The sequence below is a fragment of the Medicago truncatula genome, chromosome 6 (genome assembly GCF_003473485.1).
Source record: "Medicago truncatula cultivar Jemalong A17 chromosome 6, MtrunA17r5.0-ANR, whole genome shotgun sequence".
NCBI lineage: Eukaryota > Viridiplantae > Streptophyta > Magnoliopsida > Fabales > Fabaceae > Medicago > Medicago truncatula.
In genome coordinates, this window is record NC_053047.1 from 42407848 (window position 1) to 42430834 (window position 22987).

The 22987-nt window shown below is 35.3% G+C and overlaps 2 protein-coding genes across 2 annotated transcripts; both read right to left on the bottom strand.

Moving 5' to 3' along the window:
* Positions 1-15: 15 nt before the first annotated feature.
* LOC11432639 (F-box/LRR-repeat protein At1g55660) lies at positions 16-2605 on the bottom strand. Its single transcript, XM_024785623.2, has 4 exons — positions 2522-2605; positions 932-1907; positions 594-784; positions 16-349 (listed from the first exon to the last, which is right to left on the bottom strand). Exons 2-4 carry the CDS (start codon positions 1859-1861, stop codon positions 268-270), a joined length of 1203 nt encoding a protein of 400 aa, XP_024641391.1. The 5' UTR covers positions 1862-1907; positions 2522-2605; the 3' UTR covers positions 16-267.
* Positions 2606-20537: 17932 nt separating this feature from the next.
* Positions 20538-22256, bottom strand: LOC120576127 (uncharacterized). The gene is made up of 2 exons (XM_039827132.1): positions 21540-22256; positions 20538-21440 (listed from the first exon to the last, which is right to left on the bottom strand). Exons 1-2 carry the CDS (start codon positions 22254-22256, stop codon positions 20538-20540), a joined length of 1620 nt encoding a protein of 539 aa, XP_039683066.1.
* Positions 22257-22987: the final 731 nt, after the last annotated feature.

Below are 22987 nucleotides of genomic sequence, written 5' to 3' on the forward strand. Positions count from 1 at the left end.
TTTACTATTATAGCATGTTTGTTTCCACGTATGTGTGGAGTTAGACTCGTGTTTACTTAACTCTACTTTACATGCCACCGTGTGGTGTGTTCCTAGTTCCTACCGTTGTTTTCAAGTTTACCAAACATACACTAAATTTCCTACTTATATATTGAACATAATTTCATATTTGCTGAGCTTATTGACCATAAACAAATTTAACTTATTTAACATATTGAGCACAATGTTTTGATTGCTTAAACATTGTAATGTACGCTAAAGAGATAGCTAGTTGTAGTCGACATGACTGCCACCACCGCCATTGTCCTCAAGATGTATTGCTCTATCCATCATATTTGCTGCTTCAAACCTTGCACCAGTAAATACTAAAAATTAATCAAATAAGTAAATAACTTTTTTGGTGAATGGAAAGGGATAAAACCCCCTGCAAAGAAAGTGGAGAGTTTTATGTGAATGGAAACATACAAAACCTCTACAAGAAAGCAACTATCATGTAATTTATAACTGTTTTATTTAAGATAAACGTCAAGGTGTAATTGTAAATATAGTTTTAATCTTGAAGCAAAAACTGAGTACTGTGTAAAAATCAATACCTAAAAGTTATTAAGTCTGCATTCCGAATGATGTCAATTGCAACAAGTGGTGGAGAGTCTTGAAGTAGATATGCTACCATTTCTATTATCCTCTCGTTAGATATTGTTACATCGCTCACATCCAGTTTGAATGACTTCAATCTAACAAAGCAAGGAAGCTGATTTCTCATTGAATCATTATTTCTTAGAACCTGTATAATTAGAGTGAATTGGATACATTCAAATGAATATTCTCAAAGACAACATTGTTTATTGCAAATATTTTGGCATAAGGATTAATACCTATCATGACCAACATAAAAAATATAAAGAGGAAAAATGATTCTAAAGTAACTTACCATAAGCATCTTCGCAAGGGTTGTGAATCCGAGAGTCAATATTTTGACATTAGCCAGCAATTGCAACCAACTAACTGGGATTAAATGATCATTCCGATAATTAAACTGAGAGTAATTAATATTCACTTCTTCAAGAAAAGGTAAATTGCATGCAGAGGGGGCTGAGAAAATAGGATGGCGAATGATAGTGAGAGACGTAAGTTTTGGAGTACAAAGCACAACTTTGAAATTGCCAGCTTGTTTACACAAGTGGGCACTACCTATGGTCAGACTAGAAACGTTAGAATTTGACACGGAAAGGGTATGTGCATCATCCTGTAAATACCACTCCACAATGACCAAAGTACTCAACATGTTACATGTTGAAAAGGGCTCAACACAGCCATTGTTACTTGTAGTGAAAGTAAGACCACTAAGATACAAGGTTTTCAATGCCGGCAAGTTCAAAGATTTTGGAAACATCTTACCACAGCCATATGCAGATGGATAATAAAAGTCAAGCTTAAGAAATGTCAAAGAATGAGAATTAAAAATGGAAGGGGGAAATTCAAGATCTTTTATTGTCCATAACTTAACAATGACCGTGAGTTGTTGCACATTATGTGACGCAGCATATTCCATGACCTCTAAGAGTGTGGTTTTGTTGCAATCTGCGGCATTATCATACTCATAACTTAAGCTATGAAGAGGAAGAGAGTTGTCACGCCTAGCCAAAAGTTGGGATACAAACCATTTGCAGATATAACTCTTCTGCTTCTCGGAGTGATGCAACGTGAGATTAGCGAGACTTTTCCAAAGGCTCTTCCATCGTTTAGACAAAACACAAGTCTGAACAGATTGCTTTATATTCATAAATTCAATTATATGCAGAAGGACATGGTCAGGCAGTTCACTAATTCTATCACTTTTCTTTTGTCTTTTCCTCTTCATCGTTCCTTCGTTTCTTTATCTTTATCTTCAGTAACACTTGACTGACCTAACAAAGTTACACAAATACTTCTTAAAATCATTGTTTATATTTGGTTGTGCGGTGAACATAATTGATTTTGAATGAATTGATTATGCATAAAAGTGAGTGGCCTGAAAATTGATTTATGTTTGGATGTATTTGCATAAAAGTGGATTTGACAATAAATTTAAGGTTAAAATCAAGCGTAGAAGCCAAAACTACAAATTCTAGCTTCAAGTGAAATCAATTCTACAACCATAATAATACTTAGGCCCCGTTTGGATTGAGCTTATTTTGAGCTTATAAAAAATAGCTCATGCAAATAAATAAGCTTTATATTAATTCATAAGTTTTTTTTTTTTAGAGCATATTAATTCATAAGTTCTCACTAATTAAAATTGTATCTCCGTAGGTTGTTTTTTCATAAACTATCTTACCAACTTATGAATAATAAATAAAAGTTTATTTATTTACATAAGCTCAAAATAAGCTCAATCGAAAGGAACCCTAGATATATCAAACATGGAATAACAGAAGACTTGGGCTATGATTCATCATAAGCACATATATCCAAAACAAAATATGCAAACAACAACATGTTATAATAATTTTACTGAGAAAGTTTTCATAAAATTTCTGACCTCTGAAATTGTCTTCCTTCAATTCTGGGATCGACAGCGTCTCTGTCCTGTTCTATTCTTTGCACGACACAAATTGTGTCTAGATTTTGTTTTTATGTGAATCCTAGGTTTGTGTCTTTTTGTTTTTTTATTTAGATTTATTGGACTCTTGTAATATTATTGATGACCCGATTTGATGAAAATTACTTTTGACACATTACATAATGCTGAGGAACACAAGTAAAATACGTTTTTGTCTCCTCGGCAGTTAACTGCTGAGGAAAACCTCGATAGTAAACTGCCGAAAATTTGTTATAAGTATAGAAAAGACATAGGAGTTTTCAAAACTCCATTGTTACGTTTTTTATTCTCCTAGGTGCGATTTTGAGCAATTTGAAGCCATTCCAAGCCAATTTCAATCACACAAAAAAAGTAAGTTTTTTGAATCCTATTGCATTCTTGTTTTGTGGTCGAATTGTATGTTTTTTTTTGTCTTGTTTGTTAAATTTCGATTATATAGGTTTTATTGATTTTATGATATGTTAGGATACTTTAGGTTAGAATTGTTAGAGAACTTTTATTGAATTGTTAGGTTTAGGTTTTGATGAATCGTTGTTGAATTGTTAGGATTGTTTAGGTTTAGGTGTAGGTTTTGATGATAGTTTAGATTTAGGTTTAGTTTTTGATTTTACGATTTTATGGCATTGTTGTTTAGTTTAGGTTTTGATCGCCATTTTTTTTTAATGTAGATATGTCTTAGAATCAGAATCAGGGTAACATTCAGGGTGATGAGAAGAACAAAGAAAATTCACCTATGACATGGCAAAGAATTGTTTGTGATGGTTCCGGAAAAAAAAAAAAAAAAGGGTTCAAAGGTGCCGGTGTACAATCAGTCGAGGTTGAGGAGGAGCGGGAGGACATGCTATTTTTGTCCTCAACCAAAACAAGGTGCCCCAGGGACTGTAGCAGGCAACCCGGTTGACTTGTGTGACGAGGAAGAATGAATGTAATGACTTTTAATGCCTATTTGTTTAGGATTTTTTTTATGTTTTATTTTTGTGTCGCGCACATTTTGTTTGACATTATGGTACTTAGAATAAAATCGCATTTGAAATAATTTCTATTAAAGTCGCGTTTTGAATAATTGCGTATTCGAATAAAAACTAATTAAATCTAACGTGAATTCAACTAATTAAAATTGCGTAATGAATAAATAAAATTGAAAAGTGAATAAATAAGATAATTATTGTTCCATTCAAAATTACAACATGTATTATGCATATTCAACTATATATGTTATCACATTACATTACATTCCGGAATGTACCTTCCAATTGCAACAATTATCTTACCCCTGAATGAGGTAAATTTAAACTTGCTAAACAGCAGGATTCCAGCATGCGATGATCATTTTAAATAATGGTATTCAAGTGTCAAATGAATGAGGTGCATTCTTTGACACTTCAATACCTTCATTTAAACCGGCCTAACAAGAATTTAATCTTTTGACAAAAACAATGGTAATGCCGGTCGAACATTAGAGTCCTGCCGTTTGGCAAGTTTGAATTACCACATTCAAAGGAAGACAATTTTTGTAGCTCGAAAGCGCATTCATTCCTTACCTAATGACGATCTTTTGGCGAAATCAAACTTTTGATGATATCTTCAGTTGATCTCAGCAACGTCACCCGCATATCGATTTACTGGAACATGTTGTGCTCCCTGAACATGCTCATCACGTTTTCGTCGTTCGTTAATTCCACCCAAGTCAATGATACTCTCCCCTCGTCGAGCGTTGGACGTTTATACCGAACGTGTTCCACCCTCCTTGTGTCTCTGGGATTGACTCCTTGGTTGAATTCAGTCAGTTCATCCTTAAGACCTCTTAACGTTACACCAAGGCACCGAACCTTCAACCTCTGAGGTTCTCCACCGTTGAATTATACATGAACGTCGATCCACTCGGCCATTGTTTCAAATCTACAAAATAAGAAATTAAAAAAAATCAATGAAAAACTCATTCAAACATTTCATCAAACACTTGATGTGCACATTATACATAGACTCTAAAAACCCTAAAATTATAAATCATATACTCTTACTAAAATAAAAAAATTAATTATATACTATAGCATAAATGGAGGGGATTACAAAATTACAACATCAGCCGCCTAAGGCTCCGTTTAGATTGACTTATTTTATAGCATATACAAAACAATTTATGCAAATAAATATTCCTCTCGGTTACATTTATAAGCAAAACACAGTTTTTTAAGTTCATGGAATAATTAACATATCTAGTCACATTTATAGACCAAATACAATTGTATTTGGTTACAGAAATAAGCTACTCCCTCCGTCCCATTTTAATTGAGCCCTTAGCTCATTTCACACTTATTAAGAAAAAGTGTATAAAGGAAAGAGAGAGGAAAATGGTTTTGAGTGTCTTTATCAACTATTGATGCATTCCTCTTTATATCATAAATGCAAAATAAAATATATTGAATTGAGAGTTGTGAAAGTAGTATTAATTATAGTTATAATTGAAAAAAAGTAATTGATATTGTATTGAAAAGTGAAATTGGTCAATTTTTTTGGAACAATATTTTTTTACAATTGGCTCAGTTATTATGGGACCGAGGGAGTAGCTTATTGCTTTTTGGACTAACTTATAAGCTTATTTTGATATAATAAGATGTTTTTGGTAAAAAGCTTTACCCACTAGCTTGTAGCATTTTTTAAGAAGCTATTTCAAGTAGTTTTTGAGTTTTTAGCTTTTACTTTTTTATATTTTCTTCCAATTTTAACCCTATTAATTTAATTTCTTTTTTAATAAAACAACTACCCATGTTCATATTTCATAATTACCACGTTTTTTTCCCTTAAAACAAAGAAAAATTGCCTTGATTTATTTTTTTAAGGAACATTTTATATAAGTTCAATGAAATGCTTTATATTTTGTTATAATTAGCTTGCTGTATATTGTAAAATTTTATATACTCTTGTTCACATTTTTTTTCCACCTTGCTCTTATTTTTTGGATTTGTAAAAGTAGATATCAAAATTGTCGGTGGAAATTGTTTGGAGGATTAAAAATTGAAGAAATTTTTTATGCAGATTAAAACTAAAAGTTTGAATATTTATAAAGATCAATGACATATTTAACCATAAATTAAAATATTAAAAAATATAGTTTTGGCCTTTCACCAAATACTAGTTTCACAATAATATAGTTTGAAATACAACTAGATATAAGGTAGACAAATAAATATTGTTGTACAAAGAGATAAGTTGTAGTCGACATTACTGCCACCACCATTGTCCTCAAGATCTATTAATTGCTTTATCCATCATATCTGCTTCTTTAAACCTTGCACCAGTAAAATATTAAAAATTAATAAAAAAGTAAATAATTTTTGGTGAATGGAAATTAGAGACAAAAGTGAGTATTAATTGTGTAAAAATCAATACCTAAAAGTTACTATGCATGCCTTCCTAACAATGTGAATTGTAACAAGGAAGTAGTTATGCTACCATTTCTATTATCTTCTCTTTATATATCGTTACATGACCAACATCCAGTTTCAATGACTTCAATCTAACAAAGCAAGGAAGTTGATTTCTCATTGAATCATTATTTCTTAGAACCTGCATAATTAGAGTGAATTGGATTCATTCAAATGAATACCTATCATGAGCAACATAAAAAATATAAAGAGGAGAAATGATATTAAAGTAACTTACCATAAGCATCATCTTAAAGGTTTCGAAATCGAGAGTCATTATCTTTACATTAGCTAGTAATTGCAACCAAGTCATGACGATTAAACGTTCATTTGATATACAACGAAAAGAGTAAAATAATATTTACTTCTTCAATGAAAGGTAAATGGCATGCAGGGGGGGCTGGGAAAGTCGTAGGACGATGAACCTTGATGGTGAGACAAGTAAGTTTCGGAGTACAAAACACAACTTTGGATGTATTGTGTAAAAGTGGATTTGACTATAATTTTAAGGTTAAAATCAAGTGTAAAAGCTAAAAGCTACAAATTATAGTTTCAAGTAGAATTAATTCCACAAACAAAATCAATTCTTATTTAAAACATACACAAATGTTAAAATCAATTCTACAACTTGTAGAATCAGTTTGACCCTCCAAAAATTAGAAGAATTGGTAATCATAATAATAGAAACCCTAACCCTTATATCATTCAAAATTGCATGCATGCACAGTGATATCTATATAGTTAAACATCACCAAAACATACATATCAAACATGGAATGAAAGCAAGGAATAACAGAAGACTTGGGCTATGATTCATCATAAGCACATATATCCAAAACAAAATATGCAGCATACAATACAACATGTTATAATAATTTTATCAAACTAATTATGAGGTGTATATATGCTGAACCTAAAGCGTGTCAAAGATACTGAGAAAGATACCTAAACATATCAAAACGAAATTGTCTTCTTGAAATTCTTGGATCAGCGGCGTCACTGTTTTGCTCTTTTCTTTTTACAACACAAATCTGCCTCCAGATTTTGTTATATGTGAATCCTAGGTTTGTTTGTCTTTTATTTATTGGAAAATGCTACCTTGTGCCCTTAGGGCACATTTTATAAGGAACTTGAAGTGGAAATTTTGTTTAGAAAATTATGCCAATTTATTCTTCTAGAGAATGAAAATTAATGTTTTGTAGTAAATATTTATCATTTATAGAATCTTTAATGTGTGCCGCATAAGTTAGCATGGCCCATATTTATTTAGCACAAGAAGAGGTAATGAGCTTTTGTAATAAAGACACTTGTGAACGATTATAAGGGTAAAAAAGGTCGAAATTGTTAGGTTAAATACGTTGACCGCATTCCAACTTCAATTTTTTTCATTTTGGTTAGTGAGTATTCAATGATATTGTCATTTTGTCTATTTTCTCAACCAAATTATTATTTTTATTAGCGTTTAAAACAGACACTCCGTGTTTATCTGTCTTTTTTTTTTTTCTTTGTATGCGTATAAATTACGTGCAAAAGTTTTTATGAAATTTTGATTTTGGCTAAAATTATAGATCAAATATATTTTGCATTTTAATATCGTAACAAACTATATTAATCTTTTTCAAAGAGTACATTAACAATATAACAACTATAATATAAATTCTTATCTTTTTTAAAGACACTAAAAATATAACATTCTTCCTTAAAAAAATACAATGTAGCAATCTTATAGACAACTTGGTTTAAGGGTATAATGGGAAGTGAAAAAGTCACTCTAAAACTATGTATGCTCTTTATATGTAGTATATATTATTATTAATTATAATACAGGGTAATAGTCAATTTAGTCCCTGAATATAAAACGAATAACCACATGAGTTCCTCAATTTATCAAAATTTTAAAATAGACTCTGATTATGCACTTTGTTAGTTAAAATATTCACTGACGTTAAAGCTGTTGGAACAAAATGTGTTTCACAATGAACTTTATTAAGTTTTGATGATAACAAGGTATTAAAAATTGTCAATTGGTTATTACTAATGATTGTTCAAGTGTACAGGACCAAAGGCTACTCAAGTTATTTCAATAGGTCTTGGAAGAACAATGGAAAGAAAAAGAAATTCTGAGCATCTGAAGAAAACTGCTCCTGAAGCTGAAGTGCTTCTGAAGAGATGACGTCATCAGAAGCAGAAGGTCATCAGAAGCAAAAGTTTTCATCAGAAGCAATATCTTCACCAGAAGCTACGTTTGATCCTTTAATCAAACTGAAGATTCAAAGTAGCTGATTCTCAATTCAGTCTTATCAAAGAAGAACGAAGAATTGAAAGGGAGGTATCAACGGATATATGGATAGCACTGAGCACTTGTCTCTCATTAATAGAGTTGACAAAGTACAAGTGTACAACCACTACCTCCACTACTCTGTTTTCTGTCTACGCTACAAGACAAAACAACAGCCATGCCTGCAGAATTTGTACACTCAAGATGGGAATGAATTTGAAGCTTATTCTTCAAAGGACTACACCCAAATCAGGCAAAGGATCACTGGTGGATAATCAAAGGATTTCAAACGACTCTTTAGACGTGCTGATTATCTCAACGTCTCTTTCACGCCTCTATATAAAGGAGTGAAGACTTGAAGATTGAATATAGAGATACATAAGTTCAAAAACGCCAAAACTCTGTCAATTTGATTCTACAAAGCACACTGAATTTCTGCACTGATTTGATACATCTTAGAAATTCAAAGTCTAGAGTCTTTTCTGTATTGTATTGTGAACACCACTGATTGTATATCAAGTGTTCAATTCAAACTCAATTCTCTGTATTTTTGTTTGATTAGAAGTCTCTTGCCTGCGTGCTTGAGCATTAGAAGTCTCTTGCTTAGTGCTTGAGCATTGGAAGACTCTTGCGTGTGTGCTTGAGCATTTTTTTTGTGAAGTCTCATACTTAGAAAGTATTGAGCAGTTGTAATCTTTGTGATTATAGTGAAATCTCCTTGGAAGTGCAAGGGGGACTGGACTACTTCCGTGTTGTGGAAGGAACCAGGATAACTGCTTGTGTCTTTGTCTTTCTTTTCTCTGCTCTGTTCTTTTCCGCTGCAATCTGACTCTGATCATTTCATCAGAAGCAATCAAACTGCTTCTGAAGTTTTATCAGAAGAAGTTTTTTTTTAAGAGAAATAGAAAACACAATTCAACCCCCCCTTCTTGTGTTTTTCACCTTCAATTGGTATCAGAGCCTGCTCTGTTATCACAGCACTTAACCGTGTTACAGTTCAAGATCTATTAGAAAAACATGTCTGGAGATGAGGAATCAGTTACTACAAAATACACAAGTGTCAAGCATGACTATGATACTGCTGACAAGAAAACAGACTCTGGAAAAGCTCCAAAGTTTAATGGAGATCCAGAAGAGTTTTCATGGTGGAAAACTAATATGTACAGCTTTATCATGGGATTGGATGAAGAGCTATGGGATATACTGGAAGATGGAGTTGATGATCTGGATTTGGATGAAGAAGGAGCTGCTATAGACAGAAGAATACATACTCCTGCTCAGAAGAAGCTTTATAAGAAACACCACAAGATAAGAGGAATCATTGTGGCTTCTATACCTCGCACCGAATACATGAAAATGAGTGACAAATCTACTGCGAAGGCTATGTTTGCTTCTCTATGTGCAAACTTTGAAGGCAGCAAGAAAGTAAAAGAGGCTAAAGCTTTGATGCTAGTTCGTCAGTATGAACTTTTCAGAATGAAGGATGATGACAGTATAGAAGAAATGTACTCAAGATTTCAAACTTTAGTTTCTGGATTGCAAATACTGAAGAAAAGCTATGTTGCTTCTGATCATGTTAGTAAGATTTTGAGAAGCTTACCTCCAAGATGGAGACCCAAAGTAACTGCTATTGAGGAACCTAAGGATCTAAATACTTTAAGTGTTGAAGATCTTGTTAGCTCACTCAAAGTGCATGAAATGAGTTTAAATGAGCATGAAACCTCTAAGAAGAGTAAATCCATTGCTTTACCATCTAAAGGAAAGACCTCAAAATCTTCCAAAGCCTACAAAGCCAGTGAATCTGAAGAAGAATCACCTGATGGAGATTCTGATGAAGATCAATCTGTAAAAATGGCTATACTGTCCAACAAGCTTGAGTATCTGGCAAGGAAGCAGAAGAAATTTTTGAGCAAGAGAGGTAGCTACAAGAACTCCAAGAAAGAAGATCAGAAGGGATGCTTCAATTGTAAGAAGCCTGGTCATTTCATTGCTGATTGCCCTGATCTTCAGAAGGAGAAGTTTAAAGACAAATCCAAGAAATCAAGCTTCAACTCCAGTAAATTCAGAAAGCAAATCAAAAAGAGCTTGATGGCGACCTGGGAAGATTTGGATAGTGAATCTGGTTCTGATAAAGAAGAAGCTGATGATGATGCTAAGGCAGCCGTGGGGTTAGTGGCAACAGTATCATCAGAAGCAGTATCAGAAGCTGAATCAGATTCAGAAGATGAAAATGAGGTATATTCCAAAATCCCTAGACAAGAACTTGTTGATTCTCTAAAAGAACTTTTATCACTGTTTGAACACAGAACCAATGAGTTGACAGATTTAAAAGAAAAATATGTTGATTTGATGAAACAACAAAAGTCAACTCTATTGGAACTGAAAGCTTCTGAAGAAGAACTCAAAGGGTTTAACCTCATATCAACAACATATGAAGATAGACTCAAGAGTCTTTGTCAGAAGCTACAAGAAAAATGTGATAAAGGTTCAGGCAATAAACATGAGATTGCCTTGGATGATTTTATTATGGCTGGAATAGACAGAAGCAAAGTTGCTTCTATGATCTACAGCACATACAAGAACAAAGGCAAAGGGATTGGATATTCTGAGGAGAAATCCAAAGAATACAGTCTCAAGAGCTACTGTGATTGTATCAAGGATGGATTGAAATCCACCTTTGTGCCTGAAGGTACAAATGCTGTAACTGCTGATCAGTCAAAACCTGAAGCTTCTGGTTCACAGGCTAAGATCACATCAAAGCCAGAAAACCTTAAGATCAAGGTAATGACAAAATCTGATCCTAAGAGTCAAAAGATTACAATTCTGAAAAGATCAGAAACTGTTCATCAGAATCTGATTAAACCAGAATCTAAAATCCCAAAACAAAAGGATCAGAAGAACAAAGCAGCTACTGCTTCTGAGAAAACAATACCAAAAGGTGTCAAACCTAAAGTATTGAATGATCAGAAGCCACTCAGCATTCACCCTAAGGTACAAGGGAGGAAAAGTAAAACCTCCAAAACTAACCCAAAAGGACCCATGAAGATATGGGTACCTAAATCTGAATTGTCCAAAAATGCAGGTGTGCTTAAGGGCAAGAGAGAAACAAAGGTCATGGTACCTAGACAGCGGATGTTCAAGGCACATGACTGGAGAGAAAGCTTTGTTCCTTACCCTTACAATGAAAGATGGAGGAGAAGTGAAGTTTGGTGGCAACCAAACTGGAAAGATCATTGGTACAGGTACTATTGGTAATTCCTCCATCTCAATTAATAATGTGTGGCTAGTAGATGGTCTGAAGCATAACCTATTGAGCATTAGTCAATTTTGTGACAATGGATATGATGTAACGTTCAGTAAGACCAACTGCACACTAGTCAACAAGGATGACAAATCCATTACATTCAAGGGAAAGAGAGTTGAGAATGTCTATAAAATAAATTTCTCTGATCTGGCTGATCAGAAGGTAGTTTGCCTTCTGTCAATGAATGATAAAAAAATGGGTATGGCATAAAAGGTTGGGACATGCTAATTGGAGATTAATTTCTAAAATTAGCAAGTTACAACTGGTCAAAGGATTGCCTAACATTGATTATCATTCAGATGCACTTTGTGGTGCATGTCAGAAAGGAAAAATTGTGAAAAATTCTTTCAAGTCTAAAGACATTGTATCAACCTCCAGACCCTTAGAATTACTCCATATTGATCTTTTTGGTCCAGTTAACACTGCATCTTTATATGGAAGTAAATATGGATTAGTCATTGTTGATGATTACAGCAGATGGACTTGGGTAAAATTCATTAAAAGTAAAGACTATGCATGTGAAGTGTTTAGCAGCTTCTGCACTCAAATACAATCTGAAAAAGAATTGAAAATTTTGAAAGTCAGAAGTGATCATGGTGGAGAATTTGAAAATGAGCCATTTGAACTTTTTTGTGAAAAACATGGGATTCTCCATGAGTTTTCTTCTCCTAGAACTCCACAACAAAATGGGGTTGTAGAAAGAAAGAACAGAACCTTACAAGAAATGGCCAGAACCATGATCCATGAAAACAACTTAGCTAAACATTTTTGGGCAGAAGCAGTCAATACTTCATGTTATATTCAAAATAGGATCTATATCAGACCTATGTTGGAGAAAACAGCATATGAACTCTTTAAAGGAAGAAGACCCAATATCTCTTACTTTCATCAGTTTGGATGTACTTGTTACATCTTAAACACTAAAGACTATCTGAAGAAATTTGATGCCAAGGCTCAAAGAGGAATCTTTTTAGGTTACTCTGAAAGGTCAAAGGCATACATAGTGTATAATTCAGAAACACAATGTGTTGAAGAATCTATGCATGTAAAATTTGATGATAGAGAGCCTGGAAGTAAAACTTCAGAGCAAAGTGAAAGTAATGCAGGTACAACTGATTCTGAAGATGCATCAGAATCTGATCAACCTTCTGATTCTGAAAAGTATACAGAAGTTGAATCTAGTCCAGAAGCTGAAATCACTCCAGAAGCTGAGTCTAATTCAGAAGCAGAACCTAGCCCAAAAGTACAGAATGAAAGTGCTTCTGAGGACTGTCAAGATAACACTCAGCAGGTTATTCAACCTAAATTCAAGCACAAATCTTCACATCCTGAGGAGCTAATCATTGGAAGCAAAGATAGTCCTAGAAGAACAAGATCACATTTTAGACAAGAAGAGTCATTAATAGGACTGCTTTCAATAATTGAGCCTAAAACTGTTGAAGAAGCTCTCTCAGATGATGGATGGATATTAGCTATGCAAGAAGAGCTAAATCAATTCCAAAGGAATGATGTGTGGGATCTGGTACCCAAACCTTTTCAGAAGAACATTATTGGAACAAAATGGGTATTCAGAAACAAGCTGAATGAACAAGGAGAAGTAACCAGAAACAAAGCCAGACTTGTTGCTCAAGGCTACAGTCAACAAGAAGGCATTGATTACACTGAAACATTTGCTCCAGTTGCAAGATTGGAAGCAATCAGGTTACTTCTATCCTACGCAATTAATCATGGCATAATATTATATCAAATGGATGTCAAAAGTGCCTTTCTTAATGGTGTCATTGAAGAAGAAGTGTATGTTAAACAACCTCCTGGGTTTGAGGATCTTAAGCATCCTGACCATGTTTATAAACTTAAGAAATCACTATATGGCTTGAAACAAGCTCCCAGAGCTTGGTATGATAGACTAAGTAATTTCTTAATTAAAAATGATTTTGAAAGAGGACAAGTTGACACAACACTCTTCAGAAGGACTCTTAAGAAAGATATTTTGATTGTGCAAATATATGTTGATGATATAATATTTGGTTCTACTAATGCATCTCTTTGCAAAGAATTTTCTAAGTTAATGCAGGATGAATTTGAAATGAGTATGATGGGAGAACTGAAATTCTTTCTTGGAATTCAAATCAACCAAAGTAAAGAAGGAGTATATGTTCATCAAACAAAATATACAAAGGAGCTTCTGAAGAAGTTCAAGCTAGAAGATTGTAAAGTGATGAACACTCCAATGCATCCAACCTGCACCTTAAGCAAAGAAGATACTGGAACAGTAGTAGACCAGAAGCTATACAGAGGTATGATTGGTTCTCTGTTATACCTCACTGCATCTAGACCTGATATTTTATTCAGTGTATGCTTGTGTGCAAGATTTCAATCAGATCCTAGAGAATCTCATTTAACTGCAGTTAAGAGAATCTTCAGGTATCTGAAAGGAACAACTAATCTTGGACTCCTGTATAGGAAATCCCTAGATTATAAGTTGATTGGATTCTGTGATGCTGATTATGCTGGTGATAGGATTGAAAGAAAATCAACCAGTGGAAATTGTCAATTCCTGGGAGAGAATCTGATATCCTGGGCAAGCAAAAGACAAGCAACTATTGCTATGTCTACAGCAGAAGCAGAATACATTTCAGCTGCAAGTTGTTGCACACAACTACTTTGGATGAAACATCAGTTGGAAGACTATCAGATTAATGCTAACAGTATTCCCATTTATTGTGATAATACTGCTGCTATTTATTTGTCAAAGAATCCAATTCTACATTCAAGAGCCAAGCATATTGAAATCAAACACCATTTTATCAGAGACTATGTTCAAAAAGGGATTTTAGATATACAATTCATTGATACTGAACATCAATGGGCTGATATATTTACAAAACCTTTATCTGTTGAAAGATTTGATTTTATTAAGAAAAATTTGAACATGCATTTTGTGTCTGATTGAAAAATTGCTTGCTTCTGAATAAGAAGTTTGGTTCTGAAGTTTATTCAGAATCATTTGGTTCATCAGAAGCTCTTAACTGAGGTTCTGAGGAAAATGTGCTTTTGAAGATGACGTCAGCACTAAAACTTCAGAAGTGTTATTCTTTGCTTCTGAATAGCATGGTTAGTGGGAACGTTGGCAGTTACTTCATGTAACAGCTGTCCCATTATCCAAAAGGTAGTTTTCTGAAGAGTCTCTGACGTGGTCTATTTGTATTGGAGTATAACAAAAAGGGCAATAATGTTTTATTTGCTTTTTAACATACTTACACGCGCCCCCAATTTGTCATTAATGCTGTGTTTGTTTGTCCCTTCTGAATTGCAAACGTTTTAATAAAAACACTAAGTCAATTCACACACTACTCACTTCACAACAAACACTTTCTATTTTCTTCTCAACCCTCTGCGAAAGTAAGCGCATTCACTCATCCTCTCAAAACACCTTAGAACCCTAAAACTACTTCAAATCTATGGCATCTTCAAGTTCTGCTGGTGGTTCTTCATCAAATATGGATATAGATACTCCAGCATATGAAATCAAAGGAAGAACTATGTCTATTGAGGAATGGGAGTTAATCATTCAAGCGGAAAATCCAGTGGATTTCGCTTCTCTAACTCACCATGGGTGCGACTTGGTAAGATTCTACAAGAAGCAGAAGCTGATGAGTTACTTCAGTCTTCTCAATGGTCCTACTTACGAAGTGCTGGTCAGACAATTCTGGGTAAGGGCTTCAGTCTTTGACATTGAAGCTGCTAGACAGGAAGAAGCTCAACTGATTCTGGTTGATCCTACTCTAAAGGGAAAAACCAGAGAAGAAATGGGTCTACTCTCCTTCACCGGCACAGAGATTAGATCAAATGTCATGGGTATTCCTGTAACCATAAATGAGCAGATTATTGCTCAAGCCATGGGAAGGGATACTTCTGGCAAATACTTTGGAGAAGAAATTCCTAATCCAAGAACCAGCTCTTGGAAGGAAATTGTGAATGAGACCATCTATGGGTCTAAGGTTGCTCAATCTTACAGCACTTTGAGCATTGAGAAGAAAATGCTGCTGAAGATCCAGAATGAGAACATCTTTCCCAAAGGTGGAGGAAATGATCAACCTTCACTTGGTCACAAAGTCTTTCTGCATCACACCATCACTCAGGAAACAACGATGAATGTTCCAAAGTACATGTTCAAATACATGATCAAGGAACTAAAGAAGAGTCAAATGGAAAACAGAAAGTTTGTTCCTTATGGAAGACTACTCTCTGTAATCTTTCAAGAAGGAGGACTTCTAAGTGCCTTGAAGGATGTGGGCATCTATGATAACCAGAAGCTGGGAGCAGTAACTGGGAAGATAATCAATGCATCAACACTTGTGAAGATGAAACTGATTCCAGCAAATGCTCTCAAGAAACTAGATTCTGATATGCGTGAATCTGATGCAATATCTGATCTAGTCACTCATCACATCCCCATCTACAAGAAGGATCCCCTGGATGTGCAGAGAGCCTACATCTTGGACTTCTACAAAACCTACAATCAGAAGATCAGCTTGAAAGATGTCCCTGAAGAAATGTATGGTGGTGATCTGCCTGTGACCAAAGGTAGAAAATCTAAGAAGAAGCAGATCACCAAGGAAGAATACCTTGCTGAAGATGCTACTGAGGAGGGTGCTCAGAAGCATAAGAAAGCCAAGAAGGAAAAATCTGCTATGTCCACCATTCTTGAGGAAGTGGAGGATTTGGATGATGTCCCTCTTATCTCAAAAAGGACAAGGAATGCTCAAGAAACAGCAGAACAGCCTGCTTCTGAACAAACAGGCTCTGAGCAAGCTGCTTCTGAAGAGCCTCTAAGTCCCAAGAAGAAAAGAGAAGCTGCTCTTAAGACCATCAAAAGGAAGAGATCTTCAAGGAATCTGAAGACAGCTGAAGGACGAAGGGCAGAAATGTTGGAAGAACTGGAAGAAAACTGGGATGAAGACTCAAGCCCCAAGAAGGCAAAAAGGATTATAACTTCAGAGCCTATAGTCATGCCCAGTTTTGAAATGACTGAAGAAATAAAGCAGTATGCTAAGGAGTACTCTGCATCCAAGATAGCAGAGAAGAAAAGGTTGAAGGAAGTGTTTGAGAAAGAAAGGGATGAGCGTCTCAAGGCTGCAGGGTATGTGCCTACTCCTGACATTGCTGCTTTAGCGTCTGAGTTAGAAACTGTTCAGTATGGAGCAACTCTGCTTTCTCAAGCCTTGAAGAATAAGCAAGCTTCAGGAGCAACTTCATCAGAACCAGTTTCAAAAGCTCCAGAAGCAGTTCATCCAGAAGCTCAATCTTCAGGTAATTCATCCAAACCTGACATCTATACTCAGATTCCATCTCTACCCTCTTCACCCTCTTCATCATCCACAGAATCAGATGACCAACCCCTTAGCCAACACATAGACAAACTTCTAAAAACCAAACCTACCAAACTAACAGAATATGGAACACTTGACTATGAGAGAACTCAAATAGAATTTTCCAAAAATAGGATTAAACTGTGTGAGAAATTCAATTTGCCTACTACTCATCCACTATATCCAGATATTCCAGAACCTGTTAGTATACAACAACCTGAACCCACCCAAACAAACTCACCAAATAACCAAACTCCACAAAGAGCCTCTGAAGTAGTTTCAGAAGCAACTACTTCAGAAATCCCCCAACAACAACAAGAATCCTCAACCATTCACAATTTAGAAAAACACTTAGGTGGTGAAATGCAACCTACACCTACAAAGGCCTCTAAGACAGTCCCTGGAAAGACTGTGTTAGAAAACCAACAAACAGAAACCATCCCTGAGCAAACTGTTCCTGAGCAAAATGTTCCTGAGCAAACTGTTCCTGAACAAACTGTTCCTGAACAAGATGCTTCTGAACAAGTTGCTTCTGAACAAGTTGCTTCTGACCATCAATCAACAGAACCAGAACAACAACCAGAACCACCAATAATAGATTTAGCCTCTGACCAACCTTCCACATCTCATACAACTCAATCTGAACCTTCAACCATCCCTGACTATATCCTTGAATCTGAGTATATTGATGAACAGTTAATCAAGCTTAGTGATGAGATTCAGACACTGATTCTTCGCAGAACAGTTCCTGTACCTCCTATTCACTATCTTGATCAATGGATGGATCTGAAAAAGAGTTTTGATGACCTGCTGGATAAGCTTAGTTCAAAGTGTGTCTCATCTCACTCTGCCATGCTGCAAAAGATGTTGGATGATATGCATGAAGCAGCTAGAGTGAAAGAGCTGAATTACGTGCCTCTGCTGGACATCACTCCTTTCTATCCAGAAGAAGAGTACATCTCAAGGGCAACAAGAATTCATGCTGGGTACAAAAGAAGATTGAGGGAAAAAGATGAGCTACTCAAAAAGAAGGATGAGCAAATCAAGTATCTATTGGAACAGATGTACAAGCAAACCCAACCTTAGTTGCACATTTTTTTTGCTTGTTTTAATTTTTTGTTCTAAGTACTTTAGTTGCACTGCATTTGTATCTCAACTTTTCTATATATATATTATCATTGTTTCTGGATCTTGTGCTTTTTCACCTTCAATATGTTTTACAAGCTTTAACTCTGATGATATTTAATGCTGCTTGCTCTGAAATACTATTTTTAAAGGTTATATGTTTATTCTTTTGTTTTGTTTTGCTCTGATACTCTTTCTTTTGTTTCTATTCTTTTTGTTGATGACAAAAGGGGGAGTAAATGTATAGTATTTTTAAGGCACTGAGCCCCACTACAACCACTTCTAAATTTCTTTTAAATACTTCTGATTTGATTTTATGAGTATTTTATTGAAATTTAATTAATAAGAATAGAACTTAGGGGGAGCTTACAAACCTCACCTTAAAGATCTATTAGACTCAGGGGGAGCTTACAAACCTCTATCCCAGTGGTCAACTTATTAATTAGATCAACAACAATTGAACATTTTAAATACTATTGTTTGTCATCATCAAAAAGGGGGAGATTGTTGGAACAAAATGTGTTTCACAATGAACCTTATTAAGTTTTGATGATAACAAGGTATTAAAAATTGTCAATTGGTTATTACTAATAATTGTTCAAGTGTACAGGACCAAAGGCTACTCAAGTTATTTCAATAGGTCTTGGAAGAACAATGGAAAGAAAAAGAAATTCTGAGCATCTGAAGAAAACTGCTCCTGAAGCTGAAGTGCTTCTGAAGAGATGACGTCATCAGAAGCAGAAGGTCATCAGAAGCAAAAGTTTTCATCATAAGCAATATCTTCACCAGAAGCTACGTTTGATCCTTTAATCAAACTGAAGATTCAAAGTAGCTGATTCTCAATTCAGTCTTATCAAAGAAGAACGAAGAATTGAAAGGGAGGTATCAACGGATATATGGATAGCACTGAGCACTTGTCTCTCATTAATAGAGTTGACAAAGTACAAGTGTACAACCACTACCTCCACTACTCTGTTTTCTGTCTACGCTACAAGACAAAACAACAGCCATGCCTGCAGAATTTGTACACTCAAGATGGGAATGAATTTGAAGCTTATTCTTCAAAGGACTACACCCAAATCAGGCAAAGGATCACTGGTGGATAATCAAAGGATTTCAAACGACTCTTTAGACGTGCTGATTATCTCAACGTCTCTTTCACGCCTCTATATAAAGGAGTGAAGACTTGAAGATTGAATATAGAGATACATAAGTTCAAAAACGCCAAAACTCTGTCAATTTGATTCTACAAAGCACACTGAATTTCTGCACTGATTTGATACATCTTAGAAATTCAAAGTCTAGAGTCTTTTCTGTATTGTATTGTGAACACCACTGATTGTATATCAAGTGTTCAATTCAAACTCAATTCTCTGTATTTTTGTTTGATTAGAAGTCTCTTGCCTGCGTGCTTGAGCATTAGAAGTCTCTTGCTTAGTGCTTGAGCATTGGAAGACTCTTGCGTGTGTGCTTGAGCATTTTTTTGTGAAGTCTCATACTTAGAAAGTATTGAGCAGTTGTAATCTTTGTGATTATAGTGAAATCTCCTTGGAAGTGCAAGGGGGACTGGACTACTTCCGTGTTGTGGAAGGAACCAGGATAACTGCTTGTGTCTTTGTCTTTCTTTTCTCTGCTCTGTTCTTTTCCGCTGCAATCTGACTCTGATCATTTCATCAGAAGCAATCAAACTGTTTCTGAAGTTTTATCAGAAGAAGTTTTTTTTAAGAGAAATAGAAAACACAATTCAACCCCCCCCCCCCCCCCCTTCTTGTGTTTTTCACCTTCAAAAGCAACCCATAAGACTTCCCATTTGAAAGGAAACAAAAAGCGACGCTTGTATGTCTTCTCCTATTTAAAGGAGATCCATCCTCGTAAAACTTCCCCTTTGAAGAGAAGCAGACTCGTAAGACTTCGTTTTTGAAGGGAAACAACCAATAAAACTTCCCTTATGAAGGAAAGCATCACGTAAGACTTCCCCTACGAAGGGAAGCAACCAATAAGACTTACCCTTTGAAGGGAAACAACCAGTAAGACTTCCCTTTTGAAGGGAAGAAACTTCATAATACTTCCCCTATGAAGGGAAGTATCATTATTAGCTTTCCCTTTTTGAAGGAAGGTGGCCTCATAAGATTTTCCTTAAAGGAAAACAAACAAAGAAGAAAACCTTGTCGCGAAGAAAGCGCCCAAGTATGCAAAGACTTTCATAAATTCAGTGAAAATAACCCGCAAGAATATGAAATCTAAATAAAAAAAGGAAATCCATTTGCATTAAGAGTTAAAGACGCCAAGTGCTTACAACAAAAAAAGCTAAAAAAAAACGACCCTCAAAAGACCATTACAAGGGATTAATCAGGTCTTATTTACACCAATATGACCATTACAAAAGCATAATCAGGTCTTATTGACCAGCTCCTTGTCCCTAACAATCTTGATTGACGACAGATGACTTAGATCAAGATCTAGGTATAACAACATGACTTCTCAACTTCCCCCTTTTCCATATTCGCAACCACCCTTTCTTTGCATTTTCAACACCCTCTTGAAACTCGATAATCTTCTGAACATCCTTCTTAACCTCCCCCTTTATGGCACCATAATTGTTATTAAGCTCCAAGCACTTGGCTTCAACATCTCGCTTATCTTCCTCGACTTTCTTTTTCTCATCCTTTGTCGTCTTTAAGGAGTTGCGAGATTCCTTCAACTGGTCCTCCAAGGTTTTAACCCTCAACTTCAAGTCTTCGTTCTCCTGCTTTAGCCTATCTGCATTCGATTTTACAGCCTGAAACTTTTCCTCCATCACTTCAAGCAACACCACAGAGCGCAAACAAGAAACACTAGCATCATGAAACATATTGGAGTGATTAGACTTCCTTGTTGCCTCAAAATCTTCATAAAGGTTGAAATGATCCTTCACGAAGCCAGCACGATCGAAGTTCCTGTTCCACAAGGAGCCGCCGATCTCAACCTCAAGAACGCACTCGACATTCTTCTTGTTGGCCTCGCCTTTATCACTCTTCCCTTTCTTCTTTAAAGGACATGCCTCAACGAGTTGATGGTCAATCTTAGCTTGCAAAACCACCGCATACGTACCATCATCATTTTTGGTGATACTCTCGTCAACAAAACTCCCAGCCAAGATTTCTGATTCAGACTTGGATCTTCTAATTGCTTTTGCACTAAACACATTTAGTCTCATTCCTTTATGTTCTTGGCAGCTAACTCTTTTCTCAGCTGGTGGCTTTGTACAAATACTACCATCATTCTTCTTGGTTGTCTCGCCTTTATCACTCTTCCCTTTCTTCTTTAAAGGAGACGCCTCAGCGAGTTGATGGTCAACCTCAGCTTCCAAAGTCACCTATGACGTACCAACATTATTTTTTGTGATGCTCTCGTCAACAAAACTACTATTATATTCAGCTTTGTCTGATTTGTCGTCTGCGAGTTGATGGTCAACCACAACTTCCAAAGCCACCTCTGACGTACCAAAATCATTTTTTGTGATACTCTCGTCAACAAAACAACTATTATTTTCAGCTTCATCTGATTTATCTTCCGCGAGCTGATGGTCAACCTCAACTTTCAAAACCACCTCTGATGTACCAACATCATTTTTTATGACACTCTCGTCAACAAAACTAATATTATTTTTAGCTTCATCTGATTTGTCGTCTGCGAGCTGATGGTCAAGCTCAACTTCCAAAACCACCTCCGACATACCGACATCAATTTTAGTGATACTTTCGTCAACAAAACTACTATTATTTTTAGCTTCATCTAAGTTGTCATCTACAAGCTGATGGTTAACCTCAGCTTCCAAAGCCACCTCTGACGTACCAATATCATTTTTTGTGATACTCTCGTCAACAAAACTACTATTATTTTCAGCTTCATCTAATTTGTCGTCTACGAGCTGATGGTTAACTTCAACTTCCAAAGCCACCTTTGCCTTACCAACATCATTTTTTGTGATACTCTCGTCAACAAAACTACTATTATTTCCAGCTTCATCTAACTTGTCGTTTGTTATAGGCAACTTGTTTGAAGAAATTATGTTCAGCATTTGAAGAATATCATTGGGCCGTCGTTTACCGTTATCAACTTTGTTCCATGCATAATCAAATGTCTCGAGCATTTGAGATTTTACTTTACAAGCTTCACCATCGGTCTTCATCTGTTCAACAAATGGTATTGCGCAAATAAATCATTGAAATTAAAAATATTTGCAAATCATTTGTTTAAGATAAAATTTTACTTGTCTTCCCTAAATGCAAGACTTGATATCAATTAATTGTGTAAATTATTTCCACAAACATCATTAGAGATCATTGCTTAACATTTACTATGGTCTGTTAGGTACGTAATGGATTAACTCATAACTAGAGACAATACTTATTTGATTTCATAATTATCAACAATCATGGACTTTGTGATATTAATCTAGCTTTTTGGATCCATCAATACATGGTCAATTGAAACCATATTGATATTAACAAATTGAAAAATAAATGTACATGCATGAAGTGTACTTACAGAAGCCCATCTATAAACAATTGGGAACCCTTGAAAAATGATCTCATGAAACAATGAGTATTGAAGAATAACACAGATCATATGGAAACACAAATGATCAAAGATAAAGAGAAGGAACATACTACACACTAGTAACTTGTGCAACAAGTTAACTAAACTCTTAGCTAGTTTTATTGTTCTAACAACCTGCAAAGTTAGTTACAACTAGAGTTACAATCATATATGTAAGATTCATATTAGCTTAGTGTGCACTATCTTATGATACACTATAAATAAAGGTTCTCTTGTAATCTCTATTCATTCAATGAAACCCATAGTTTCTTTTCCATTTTTCTCTTTCTGTTATTTTCTCTTTCTTTTCTGTTACAATTC